The sequence below is a fragment of the Notamacropus eugenii genome, chromosome 1 (assembly GCF_028372415.1).
Source record: "Notamacropus eugenii isolate mMacEug1 chromosome 1, mMacEug1.pri_v2, whole genome shotgun sequence".
Lineage (NCBI taxonomy): Eukaryota > Metazoa > Chordata > Mammalia > Diprotodontia > Macropodidae > Notamacropus > Notamacropus eugenii.
The window spans coordinates 491967894-491981322 of record NC_092872.1 but is presented as its reverse complement, the minus strand read 5'-3'; the positions used below and the strand labels follow the sequence as shown (position 1 = coordinate 491981322).

Sequence of the window (13429 nt, the reverse complement as noted above, 5' to 3'; positions counted from 1 at the left end):
AGAAGATGGGGACAAGGGAAGGGAGGGATGTTAGAAGAGAGGGCAGATTGGTGATAGGGGCAATTAGAATGCTCGGTGTTTTGTGGTGGGGAGAGGGGAGAAATAGGGAGAAAATTTAGAACCCAAAATTTTGTGAAAATGAATGGTAAAAGTTAAATAAATAAATTTATAAAACAAAACAAAAAAAATTCAGTCTATTGTTTTAATACTAATTGCTTTTACCTCACTTTGTAACATGTCCAATTTTTCTCCCCATCACTCCCCTTCCCCCACTTCCTAATACCTTGCATTCTGATTACTCCTTCCATCAATGTACCCTCTCTTCTATCACACCCCACCCCTGTCCTATTCCATTCTTCTCTCTTTTCTTGCAGGGCAAGATAAATTTCCATACCCCTATCCCTGTAGTTCTTATTTCCTGATAATATGCAATAAAAATTCTCAGCATTCATTTCTAATATTTTGAATTCCATCTTCTCTCCCTCCCCCCTCCCTCCCCAGCCCCATTGAGAAGGCAACCAATTCAATACAGACTAAATATGTGTTGTTTTGCAAAAGACTTCCACAGTAATCATGTTGTGTAATACTAATTATATTGTCCTCTGACCTACCCTATCCCTCCTTATTTCCCCCCCTATAATTGACCTTGTCCCTTCTCGAAAGTGTTTATTTCTAGTAACTCCCTTCTTCCATTTGCCCTCCCTTCTAACATTCCCCTCACTCCACTTGTCGCTTCCTCTCCTACCTTCCTGTGGTGTATGTAAATTTTCATATCAAATTTACTGAGCATGTTATTCCCTCCTTCAGCCACATGTGGAGAGAGTAGCTTTATTTTTCGTCTCTCCTCTTCTCCCTTATCTGCTCTGTTGAATAAGATTTTTCTTAGCTCTTTCATGAGTTAAAGCCTGCCCCATTCCATTACTCCCTTTCTATTCCCAGAATTTTCCTCCTTCACCCTTTCATTTTTATTTTATTTTATTTGGGGTGTGTGTGTGTGTGTGTGTGTGTGTGTGTATCATCCCTTTTGATATAACACACCCCGTACTCTCTATCTATCTATGTGTATCTGTGTGTGTGTGAGTACAATCTCTCCAACTACCCAAATACTGAGAAAAGATTCAAGAGTTAAAAATATTTTCTTTCCATATAGCAATGTAAACAGTTCAGTATTAGAGAGTCTTTTATGATTTTTCTTTTCTGTTTACCTTTTCATGCTTCTTTTGATTCTTGTCTTGGGAAGTCAGATTTTTAAATACAGGTCTGGTCTTTTCCTCAACATGAAATCTTGAAAGTCATCTATATCACTGGATGATCATTTTTTCCCTTGAAGTATAATATTCAGATTTACTGGGTAGGTGATTCTTGGTTTCAATCTCAGTTCCTTTGATTTCTGAAATATCCCATTCCAAGCCCTCTGATCCCTTAATGTTGAAGCTGCCAGATCCTGTGTTATCCTGATTGTATTTCCACAGTACTCAAATTGTTTCTTTCTAGCTGCTTGCATTATTTTCTGCTTGATCTGGGAACTCTGAAATTTAGCCACCATATTCCTAGGAGTTTCTCTGTTTGGATGTCTTTCAGGAGGTGATTGGTGAATTCTTTCAGTATCCATTTTGCCCTCTGATTCTATAACATCAGGGCAGTTTTCCTTGATAATTTCATGGAAGATGATGTCTAGGCTCTTTTTTTGATCATGGATTTCTGGTAGTCCTACAATTTTTAAATTATTTCTCCTGGATCTATTTTCCAGGTCAGTTGTTTTTTCAATGAGTTGTTTCACATTATCTTCTATTTTTTCAAATTTTTGGTTTTGTTTACTGACTGCTTGGTTTAACTCATACTCATTCGTTTCCCTGAACTCAATTTTCTCTTTCAAGGAATTATTTTGTTCAGTGAGTTTTTGACCCTTCTCCTCCATTTGGGTAATTCTGCTTTTTAAAACCTCCTTCTCCTTGTTGGCTTTTTGAACCTCTTTTTCCAATTGAGTTAGTCTCTTTTTAAAGCTGTTGTTTTCCTCAGCATTTTTTTTTGGTTCTCCTTTAGTAAGTTGCTAACTTGTTTTTTAAGGTCTTCTATTGCCTGAGTCCAGTTTAAGCTCCCTTTGGAGGCAGAGACCTTGACTTCCTCTGACAGTATGCCTTGTTCTTCCTCATCCAAAAGGATGGGGGGAGACACCTGTTCCCCAGGAAAATAACCTCCTATGGTCTTTTTTTTTCCCCCTTTTTTCCTCATTTTCCCAACAAGTTATTTGACTTCTGAGTTTCCTCTCCACAGCCTCCTGGCCTCCAGTTCCACCAAGCCAGAATAGGGGGCTGAGATTCAAAAGAGCTGCTCCCAAGCCTCAGGGAATTTAGGCAGGGGGCAGCACTGCTATTCAGTGTGAGATTAAGATCTGCTGCTCAAGTGGAGGCAGGACCACCACATGGGCTGTCCCTCAGGAGATTTCTGATGAGACCTTCAACAATGGATGCGGGCTACTGCCTGCTTTGGGAGTACCATCTGTTGCTGCCTCTACTGCTGCCTCCTGAAGAGAACTGAGTTATGGGGACATTCTGCTCCCCTCTCGGCCAGCCAAAAAGACCCTCTCACTGATCTTTGGTGCCTGTGGGTTTAGGGATCTGCACTTCTACTGGAGATTCTGTCCCTGAAACCTGCTTGGATGTGCTCCTCTCCGTGCCACATGGCCAAGGCAGGGCTGGGCTCTGCTCCACATCTTGTGCTTGACAGGACCTTTCCCATTAGTCTTTCAGGTCTCTCTGAGATAGAAATCTCCTCCACTCTGTTGTTCTATGGCTTCTGCTGCTCCAGAATTTCTTGGGAGTTCTTCTTTACAGGTATTTTATGGGCTGTGGGGTAGGAACTAGCATATGTGTATCTTTCTACTCTGCCATCTTGGCTCCTCCCCACTCCATGATGATTCTGAAGCAGACTTACAGGACAAAACACACATCCTCCTCTGTAGCTGTCCTTTATATCACTCCACAGGTTGGGTCAAGGTTACCTTCCCATTTTAAATCATACTATTTCCTCTTCACACACTCTCCATTCTAGTCAAACTGGAATGCTAGTTATTGACAATGAGGGACATAGTTTTGCTGACACCATGCCTTTGAGAAAGGGATTTCTCTCCCTTCTTAACTACTCCTTGTGGTTCCACAGATCATCCTTTCATGAGGCATGATGTCTCTACTAATAAGTAGAGGCACTTTCTCACTCACTAGAAATTATATGATATTATATAATATATATATAATATATATATATATATGTGTGTGTATGTGAGTGATTGATTTACTTTCAAATATACAAGTGGTAAACTTCACCTGGTCATATGAATTGGGAGCAGGGATTGTTTTCTTGATGTCGTTGTTTTACTACCAGCTACTACAGATTCTTGAACATAATAGAGTATTAATAAATATATGTTAGGTTGAATAAGATTTTATTTTAAGACAAATTGAAATTAGTCATTAGATCAAGGACTCAGACATACAAGTGACCTTCAAATCTTTTAACCTCTCAGTACCACAATATAACTCTTTAAGAAGGCTAATTCACAAGGAGTTAATGGACTATATTGGTAGAGTGACTTTCATCTCTGGGAGCACTATATACCCCTAAATTCAAAGAGAAAGACCAGAAAAAAGAATGTCCTTAGAATGTTTTATTGTGTACTAGATTATATGCACCACACAGGAGATCAAGTCCAAACATTTCAGCTTGGTCAATACCTAGAATTATGATCTGCAAACCGTAGCACTGACAAGATATTTATTGAATTTCTACAAACAGGAAGACAGTGATGAGAGTTGTTTTTTTATCTGGTCACTCTTCCCACATTAGCTAAGACAAAACTGCATTACTTTAGGTCCTTTGTAGGCAAGTTTCAACATTTTATAAAAAGGTGATCTCAGAGTAATCCTTTTTGAGAAGCTAATTGCGTGACTGACAGAAGGACAAAAATCATAGGAGCTATGTTAAGATACACATACAGGTGATCTGATGAAGGTGGCCAAATTTGACTTTGGCTAATGATCTTGGAAATTTGCATTACAATATTGTCAAAATTTTGTTGTCATAATGTACTTTACTAATCTGTCCTTGACATCTTTGGCTAGCAGTTAATCCCCAGACAGTGACTTTACATAAAGTATACTTTGAAGGATTAGTGTCTCTTTAGTGCCACATCATCAGGAACCCAGCCCCAGAGTGAGGCATAAAGGCAGCTGACCAGAGAGCCAGATAATTCATCATTATCTTCACACATTCAGGTGCTGCTGAAACCTCACAGAGAAACCCTTCAAAAGATGAAGACTCTACTGCTGACTGTGGCACTGGCCCTGGTCTGTGGCCTCCAGCCTCACAAAATAAAAGCAGAAGACTCACCAGAGGTAAGTGAGCAAGAAAGGGAACAGGCTGATACAGTTGTCTAGCAAAGGTGTAAGGGTAACTGGTAATACAAACAGAGCCTCTTTGGGCAGAATAAAGGAAAAATAGGACTTGCAGCTGAAAGGAAAAGATGTGCATTTCTGTCTTCTCACTCAAACTGACCTTACCAATATTGTATTGTCTCCCAAGAATTAAAGTCAGCAGAAAATATGAAATTACCCATGACTGTGTGCCCATGGCCTATTTCTTTAAAAATAAACCCATGGAACAGATTTTGCATGTGACAATGAATGGTTGCACTGGGTGATCTATAAAAAATTTCTGTCTGTAAGATGCTGGAATCTGTAAGATACCATTCTTTCAAAAAAAAAAAAAGAAAAAGAGAAAAACAATTACAATGGAAATTTATGTTCTCTGATTATGATGACAACAGTAAATGAAATGATAAATTCCAGGAAGTCTCCTTTTCTGTGACCTACCATTTAAACACATTTTGCTGATAGTATTTAAATAGTAGTTTGAGGGCTTTTGTTCTGCACATATACTGGGATTAGATGTCATATGAATTCCGTGATGAGGAGATATCTCACATACAGGTAAAGTAGAAGAAAAGAGAATCCCCAAAAACCATAAGTGATTAGAGTCAGAGAAAGAATACAAGTCTTTCATAATTAATGAAAGAGAATTAATTTCAGGACCCCAGTAGAGGTCTTCTATGTTCTTGTGCCAAAAATCTCTCCCTAACTCCCAAATGAATGAAGAAATTACCAGTCATATCTAAGTCCAAGATACATGGTAATACGAGAGGAAATAATGTTATCAGTAGAATAATGCCATGAAACATGTAGTGCAAATATAATTAGACCCATCCTGGGGGTATAGAGGAAAGAAGGGCTGGCAGTTTGGGAGGGAGAAGGTGGAGGCACCGGAGGTCTGAAGGCCATAAGTGGCCCTCTAGGTCCTCAAGTGTGGACTTTGGACTGAATGAAAAATTCACAGAACAAATTTTCTCAATAAAAAGATTTGTTCTGTAAAACTTGAACTCAGCTCAAAGGACACATCAAAAGACTTACAAGGGCACATGTGGTTTCTAGACCTCAGGTTCCCCAGCCTTGCATTGAACAAATGAACAACTAGGACACTAAAAGGTTAATAACTTGCCAAAAGTCACAAGAGTGAGTTAGTATCAGAGCCAGACTAGAACTCAGATCACCTAAATCCTAGTCTCCTGAGCTTAAGGCTTTGCTATGAAGATAAAGTGTGAATCTGGTAGGACTGGGATAAAGATATACTTCATTTTTGAGGTCTTAGTCTCCTCATTTGTATAATGAGGGATGGGACTATGTTCCTTCCCAGTTTAGAAAATGTTATATGCCCAAGTGACGAGGGACGTTTTTTTTTTTTTTTTTTTTCCCATCCAAACACTTTTCCACAGCTTAACGGAAAATGGTTCACTGTTGCATTGGCCTCAAATGTGACATCTAAGATAGAGGAAGGAGGTAGCTTACGCATGTTTGTCAACAATGCCCAACAAAATGGTAGTGTTCTTTATGCAAACTATTTTAAAAGGTAAGTGCTACCTGTATTAATTGGTGGATGTGGAAGGGGGGACAAAAACCTGGGAAATAATACTTCAGGCATCCTTTAACCAATACAGGCTGAGGTAAGAGTCAGTTAGTGATGAAGTTCCCAGGATGTGGTTGGTTTTTTGAACATTCAGGCCAACTGTTCAAGGAAAGAGAAATTAAATATTGGAAGCTTGTACACAGTGCTGAAAGGCAATACAAATTAATAGTATTTTTATATGAAATTCTGATCTTTTGAATCTCACCCGTTGGTGGACCTACCTTTTCCTTTCTGTTCCAAACTTCCTGAATCACCAGTCTCCATCTCCAAGTAGAGATGGGATATTTGAGAACCCTCTGCTAAGAACCCAAAAAGCAGAGTGAGAGAGAGGGGAAGAAAATTTGCAGTACCTGATTTAGCCCAATTTATGGGCATCAACTTTACTTACAATTCTTCTAGAATTCTAGTCAGTCATTCCACCTCTATTTCTCTCAGTCTCTTTATTTGTAAAATGGGAATAATAATAACACCCATTTTTCGTGGTTATTGTACTGATCAAAAGACATGATACATGCAAAGTGTTCAGCGCAGTATGTGGCACCTAATAAACACTTTATAGATGTTATTATTATATGCTTCAACTTTCTCTATTGGGCAAAGGCTTTGGGTCATATATATTGCTATTCATTCCTATATAGTTTGACTATTTTAAACTTAGATGTATTTGATTCAAAGCTTTGTTTTTCTTCCCAACTGACTGCTTCCTTTCTCATTCTAGTTATTTTACTTGGTTCGAACAAAAACTTTTCAATTTCATTCAGTATAAAATATGCTCCTAAGTGTACTTGTGAAAGGTGCTCAATATACTTTGCTGCTTATTTTTATGACCATTAATATTCAACCATATATCACTTTGAGTTATCATATACATTTATGGTATAACATTGTCTTCAACCTAATCTCTGCCAGACTACTTTCTTGTTTGCCCAGAAATTATTGTCAAATACAAATATAAATACATTTTCCAGGTAATTTCTGTTTTCACATGTACCAACCTTTGATTCTTTCTTGTTCTTTCATTTTTTCCTCATCGACTTTTCCATCTTTTGTAAAAGGGAGTACAAAATAGTTTAGATCATTTCAATTGAGCTACTTGCATTTGGATAGTGTTTGTTAGCTCTACTACTGAGATGTTGTGACTCTAAAATACAATGAAAAGTTCATATTTATATGTAGTCCTTTCATTTTAAAGAAGTTATAGGTTTTCTCCACAGTGAGCTTATGGGGAAAGGCAGAACATTAATATCCCTGTTTAGATGATGAGAACTCAAATTGTCTAAAAGGAGAAAAGACTTGCTTGCCCAAGGTCACAATGTTAGAATGGTGATGAACCAGGATTTGAATCCAGATCCAAATTCGGTTGAATAATGGAAAGCACATTGATTATCCTAAAGCATTTTTATTTCATAAGTACTGAAGAGAGAGTTCTTTTCTCTAATGTAGTATTTTCCCTACTTAAATATCACCATTATTCATGATACCAGAGATTCTGGATTTTCAAGCCATACAGATTTAATTTAAAACATTCAACATCTTTTAAGTGGTGAACTCAATCCTTTCTAAGAAGTTAGAAGCCACCTTAGATTCAGTGTTGTGTATAATGCCATTGTAAGAAATGAAAAAGTGTGTATTTTTCAAATAATATTAAAATTAATCCAATTAATACATCAGAGTATTTCTTAGTAAAATTTCCTTTCATAAAATGAGGTGTTCTTATAATCCTATTTTTCATTTCCAGGGAAAATGGAAAATGTGTTCCATTTTCTGTGACTGCTTTCATCAAAGAAGATGGTCACATGTATGTGGAATGTAAGTATAAATGAGCATCTCCATGTCTTTCAGTATTATTCTGCAAGCAATTAATGGACCAAGTGATTAACAGAGAAGTAGAAAAAGATTAGAAACTATACAAAAAGAGCCTTTTTGCAGATGTCCCTCCAAAATCCTGTCTTAATTACAACAAGACTGCATGGTATAAAGCCTAGATGATACCCTTTAATCTTCTCTTCTTCCTTACAGAGTTCTAGAGGTCTGATTAGCCATTATCAGGTTGAAATGGAAATTAATCTACAGTGTATCCTTGAGCAAGTGTTTTTGCCATGTCTTGGCCTCACTTTCCTCATCTACAAAGTGAGATGTTTGGACTGGATGGTTTCCATTTCTAAAAATTTGTAACTCTAAAGACACATAAGAAGAATGGTGAAAAAGTATAGGTCTGTCAACAAAATTACAGTTTGGATGGAATGGCAGAGCTTATAGTGAAAATGAGTTTACCAGAAAACCCTGAGAAAGGCCTTTGCACAAAGTTTGACTACTACTAAGTCCCAAGTCTTTGCCTTTGTTCCTGTAGTTTCAAAATTCTGACCTGACTTTTTGATGGCTTCACAGATGACGGACACAATGATTTCACTGTTCAAAGTTTCAGCTCTGAGCATGTGATATTTATCTTGTTTAATACCAAGAATGGAGAGGTAACTGTTTGGGGAGAACTCTTTGGTATGTATCCTATGATTCTACACTAATACTATTCCCTTTGTCTTTTTTATGAAATCATTCATTAAGAAAAATAAGTTGTAGCACTGTAGCTTTGGAGGGTGGCCCAAACTGTGTTTGAATACAATTTACAATACATGAAATCAGGGGGAAAATAAAAGCTCCCTCGTACAGCAAAATGTCCATGCTGAGCTTCCTTTTAGCAGCTTCTAAAGGCAGCTCTGAAACTTAAGTTGAATTCAAGCTTTGCAAGAGCTAGGTCTCAGAGAAACAAAGAGAGAGAGACAGAGACGGAGAAACAAAGAGAAAGTGTGTGTAAGAAAGAAAGAGAGAGAAAGCCACTGAGAGCCAGGGACAGAGAGAGATGGAGAGATGAACAGAGAAAGACAGGAATAGAAAGAGAGACAGAGACACAGAAAGACAGACAGAAAGAAAGGAAGAAATAGGAAGAAAGGGATGGAGAGAGAGAGAGAGAGAGAGAGAGAGAGAGAGAGAGAGAGAGAGAAGAGTCAGAGAGAGGTCCTAGTGCAAATCTTTCTTTCTCTCTACTCTGAAAAATGGTAAATTTGGAATTAATTATTTTCTATTGTCTATCCCAAATCTTTAGCCAGTAATGGAAATGTGAGTGGGGAGGCCTCTGGCCTATTATTGAGCCATTAAGTCTATGTATCTTCCCTCTTGGTGCTCCATTATTGTCATTTTTAACTGTACTCACCGAAGGACAAACATAGGTTTGCAGTGGAATGCTTAATCACATTTATCCTAAAATCAGATGATAAGTCAGTTAAGCAGAAACAGCAAATCCCCTCAGAGACAGAAATAAATTTTGGTAAGGATACGATGTTCCTTGGGAGAGACTGAGGGAATGTGGAAAAGGGAGATAAGTAATCAGGAGTTGAGGAATTTTAAAAATTTCAGAAATGTCATCCTATCCTATGTTTCTCTTCATTGTTGTATCACATGGTCCTCACATCCCAGATTTGCTTCTCATACCTCCCAGTCTCTCTCAGTCTCGGAGACAACTGTTGGTTGCCCACGCTAGGTTCCCCTACATTCTCATCTCCACCCCCCAGGTTATCTAGTTCTGGTCTCCTCATAAAATTTTACTTTTTATTCATCTCTCATATTTCTTATGTAACAGAAGTTTGGACCTTATTGCCCCAGGGAATCACACTTCCATTTACTTATTTATGAAGATGTTTCTATCCAGTAGATTGTAAAGTCCTTGAGGGAAAGGGCTATCTCTCTATTGTCTTTGAGTCTTATTGCCTTATATAGTGCTTGGCATCTAGTAAGTGATTAATACATGCCTGTTAATTGATTTACTGATAAATCAAGAAGAGATTCTCTTTCCTCCTTTATTAATAGTTGTAACAAATACTGGGACATATGACAATTGAAATATCCAAAGTCACCCAGATTAAAGGCCACATGCCCTGGTACTCTGCATTCCACATTCATCTAGCTACCTCCTTTCCTATGTATTGCTGAAAGTGCTCAGTGAGAGAGATTTAGGAACCATTCTCACTTTCACCCTTACTACAGGCCGAACTCCAGATCTGCCAGATGAAATAAAGCAGGAATTTGAGGAAATATGTGAAAGCTTTGGTATTAGGAAGGATCAAATTAGAGACCTGTCCCAAGATGGTAAGTTCTGCTGAATTCTGTCTCTAATTCCCCATTTTCCATCTGAGGCCTGGAGGAGAGAATTCCATAGAATGGAAACACTCCCAGTTTGACTTCCCTTGTCCTCACCCAAGCAATCTTAGTTCACTTACCTTTTGGATAGTGACGAAAAGCTCTGAGAAGGATTCCTATCTGAGAATCATTGGGATCCTGTTTTGTCTCCACAGATCGCTGTGGGAAACTTAGATAAAGAACTTCATCCTGGAATGCAGGTTTGTGATCTTAAACTATGAGATTATTGCCTGAGAGTCATATTTCTTTAGGAAACCAGAGCAGGTTGCACTAGTCTTCAACTACATAGATAGATAGATAGATAGATAGATAGATAGATAGATAGATAGATAGATAGATAGACAGACAGACAGACGGATAGATAGATAGATAGGTAGATAGATAGATAGATAGATAGATAGATAGATAGATAGATAGATAGATAGATAGATAGGTAGATAGGTAGATAGATAGATAGATAGATAGATAGATAGATAGATAGATAGATAGATAGATAGATGATAGACAGACAGATAGACAGAAAGAAATACGTGATATAGATATGATGTGGATATAGATATAAGCATATATGATATAGATCAGCTTGTAATACCCTACTGCATAGGGTGCTATTAGAATCTTCAACAGTGCTTGACCTCTCCTTTGTCATCCTCGCATTTTCTGGGAAAGCAAGTGGTTAAGGTGGGGCAGTACGGCTGATTCATGATTCACATTCTCTTTTCATTAAGACTACTTAAATTCTGTCCCTTGCTTCTTTCCCTCCTTTCCAAAAGAAGATGTAAATGAGATTAATTTGAGGATGTGGAATGGTCAGAGAGATGGGGGCTGAAGGGAAAGTAAGGAAAGGAATTAAAGGAAGGCATTGGGAGAGGGACATGGAGAGGTTTCAGTATTCGGAAATGTGGCTAGGATCCAGCTGAGGTTTTGGCATGTTGATTAAAATGACAATCTGAATTTGTAATCCATACAATCTGATCCATTAAATACAATCACCTAATTCAGGAAAGACTTTTATGCTTTTCCACCTCCTAAAGTTTTGTTTCCTAGCTTGAGCATAATAACAATAAGGATTTTTATTTGACTGCTTTTCATCCTCATCACAATGGGTTTCTCATTTATCTCACAGTATTACTGAGTCTCTTGAAGTCTATGCCTCCTAGGTACATTTTTGTGGGTCAACGTTACCTCCAGGATGTGAATTTCTCATCTTTCTTTCAAGTTCTACTTCTTACTTCCAATTCCTAAGTGAGTTTGTGATATTATATAACCAGAATTCTTTCACTGTCTCACAGGAATTCCTAAGATGAAACATCCCTGTGTTTCTGTGAACCGTTCCTAATTCATCTGAAGAATTGTTGATATGGATGATGAAAATTTCTCCTGGCTTTCTGTTCTTTCCTCCAGACTCAAGGAGGATGCTGTACCCCTCCCTGTTCTGCCTTGTCACAGGCAGGATTCTTGCCTGAAAATATCTAATAAATGATTAATGCAGTCCACTGTGTCCCAAATAAATTGGGTATCTGGGAGAGGTGGGCAGATATTGCAGAGCAGACACCCAAGGAGGTATTATCCAGTTTATAAGAGTTCACCAAGGCACCTCAACTGACAGAATTCTATCTGCACATGCTATTTATTCTGTTAATTTTTACGAGATAGTTATTAATATTTATACAACACCTATTTAATGCAGTGAACCTTTCCTTACAACTTATTACCATGTCTATATTACCCTCTTTCTTTCTGCCCACTCCCACCACTTACCACTATGGTACTTACAGGACTTCAGATTCCATGCTTAAGGTGATGATTACTCTCAAAGTTGCTAATAAAGTTGCTGTGGATACATTCTCCTAAAATGACCCCAAGGTTTCAAAGGCATCCTTACTCCTACTAGTTAGCCAGTAGACTCGGTTAACAAAAAGCAAAGACACCTATTAAGTCGTCCAGAGTAAGCACACCTAGAGTAATACAGTAAGAAACCAGAAGCAAAATGAAGCAATTTGTATTCATTTCCCTTTCTGTCTTTAGGAGGCAAATTTCTGGTTAATCAGCTTGGAAGTTGTTTTATATCCAGTCTTCTTCTTTCCTGCTGTTTGTATTTGTTTTGAGCCCATTTCATTCACATCACCCATTCCTAATAATTTGTCTGAAATAATCCTCTTCATAGTTTCAAATCTCCTCTTTCTATTACCAATGTGTTCATACTCATCTTGAGACTGATCAGCCTCATGCTTCTTGCATTGGACACTGTGAATGCCTAGCTAGTTCCCTGCTTTCTACCTAAATTTCTAGAAGGAAACTGACCACAAGCTAACAGGAGCCTTTCCATCAAGCACAGAAACCTCTCCCTCTTTAGCCAGATATGCACTGCACCATCTTCTCCCACCCCACTGAATTATATTCCCTTTTCTGGTCATATAGGTAATTGGGAATAATGGGTTCTACCATTTATCGTTTACGAATGTTGTAGAGAGAAGTGAGGTCAGTCTAAGCTACTGTCACGAAATAAAAGTAGAGAACATGACAGACAGAGTCTAAATCATGAAGTAGTGAGATTATTTGTGTTGTCTGTGTTTGGCACAGAGGAAGGAGATACACACTGTGTAGGTAGGATAGATGGGAGAAAGCACAAGGTCATTTGAATCTCTGGTGTTATTAGCACCCGGTTTATAGTTTGGTGTATTGATGTCTACCCCTTTCTTCATCCAGGGTCAATTACTTTAGATTTGGTTTGTTTTTCCTTTTTAGAGTTATTTTCCAGTAGATACCTTTCCTTCCTGTCTAGAAGAATAGCATGACACCCTTTATCAAAAGCTCTCCTGACATCCATTTGAACTATGCATCCCCAGCCTTCCCTTCATCTACTAGTTTGGGAATCCTGTGAATAAAGGAAATGAGCTTTGTTTGGCATGACTTGTTCTTTAGGAAGCCAGGCAGGACTTAGAAAATGACCGCTTCCCTTTCTGGATAGACACCAACAATCACTTTAATGATATATCCTAAAATGTTTCCAGGAATACAAGTCAAGCTCACTGTTCTATAATTTCACACTGCATTCTTTCCCCTTTTTAGAAAATTCGCACATATGTCCTTCTGCAATCATGGGATGTTGCTGCCATTCTCCATAGTCATTCAAACACCACTCTCAGTGGCTCAGCAATCACATCTGCCTATTCTTTCACAACCTGAGGATATACTTAATTTAGGATGGATGTCTTGGGTG

General features: G+C 38.1%; 1 protein-coding gene across 1 annotated transcript; it reads left to right on the top strand.

Moving 5' to 3' along the window:
- Window positions 1–7715: 7715 nt before the first annotated feature.
- Window positions 7716–11700, top strand: LOC140519706 (major urinary protein-like). Its single transcript, XM_072633012.1, has 5 exons — window positions 7716–7824; window positions 8404–8511; window positions 10054–10155; window positions 10362–10406; window positions 11499–11700. Exons 1-4 carry the CDS (start codon window positions 7812–7814, stop codon window positions 10382–10384), a joined length of 246 nt encoding a protein of 81 aa, XP_072489113.1. The 5' UTR covers window positions 7716–7811; the 3' UTR covers window positions 10385–10406; window positions 11499–11700.
- Window positions 11701–13429: the final 1729 nt, after the last annotated feature.

Excerpts from the sequence above, each read along its gene's own strand:
- LOC140519706 (XM_072633012.1), top strand. Across the intron at positions 8,512-10,053 it reads TGTTTGGGGAGAACTCTTTG|GCCGAACTCCAGATCTGCCA; the intron begins GTATGTATCCTA and ends CCCTTACTACAG. Across the intron at positions 10,156-10,361 it reads TAGAGACCTGTCCCAAGATG|ATCGCTGTGGGAAACTTAGA; the intron begins GTAAGTTCTGCT and ends TTGTCTCCACAG.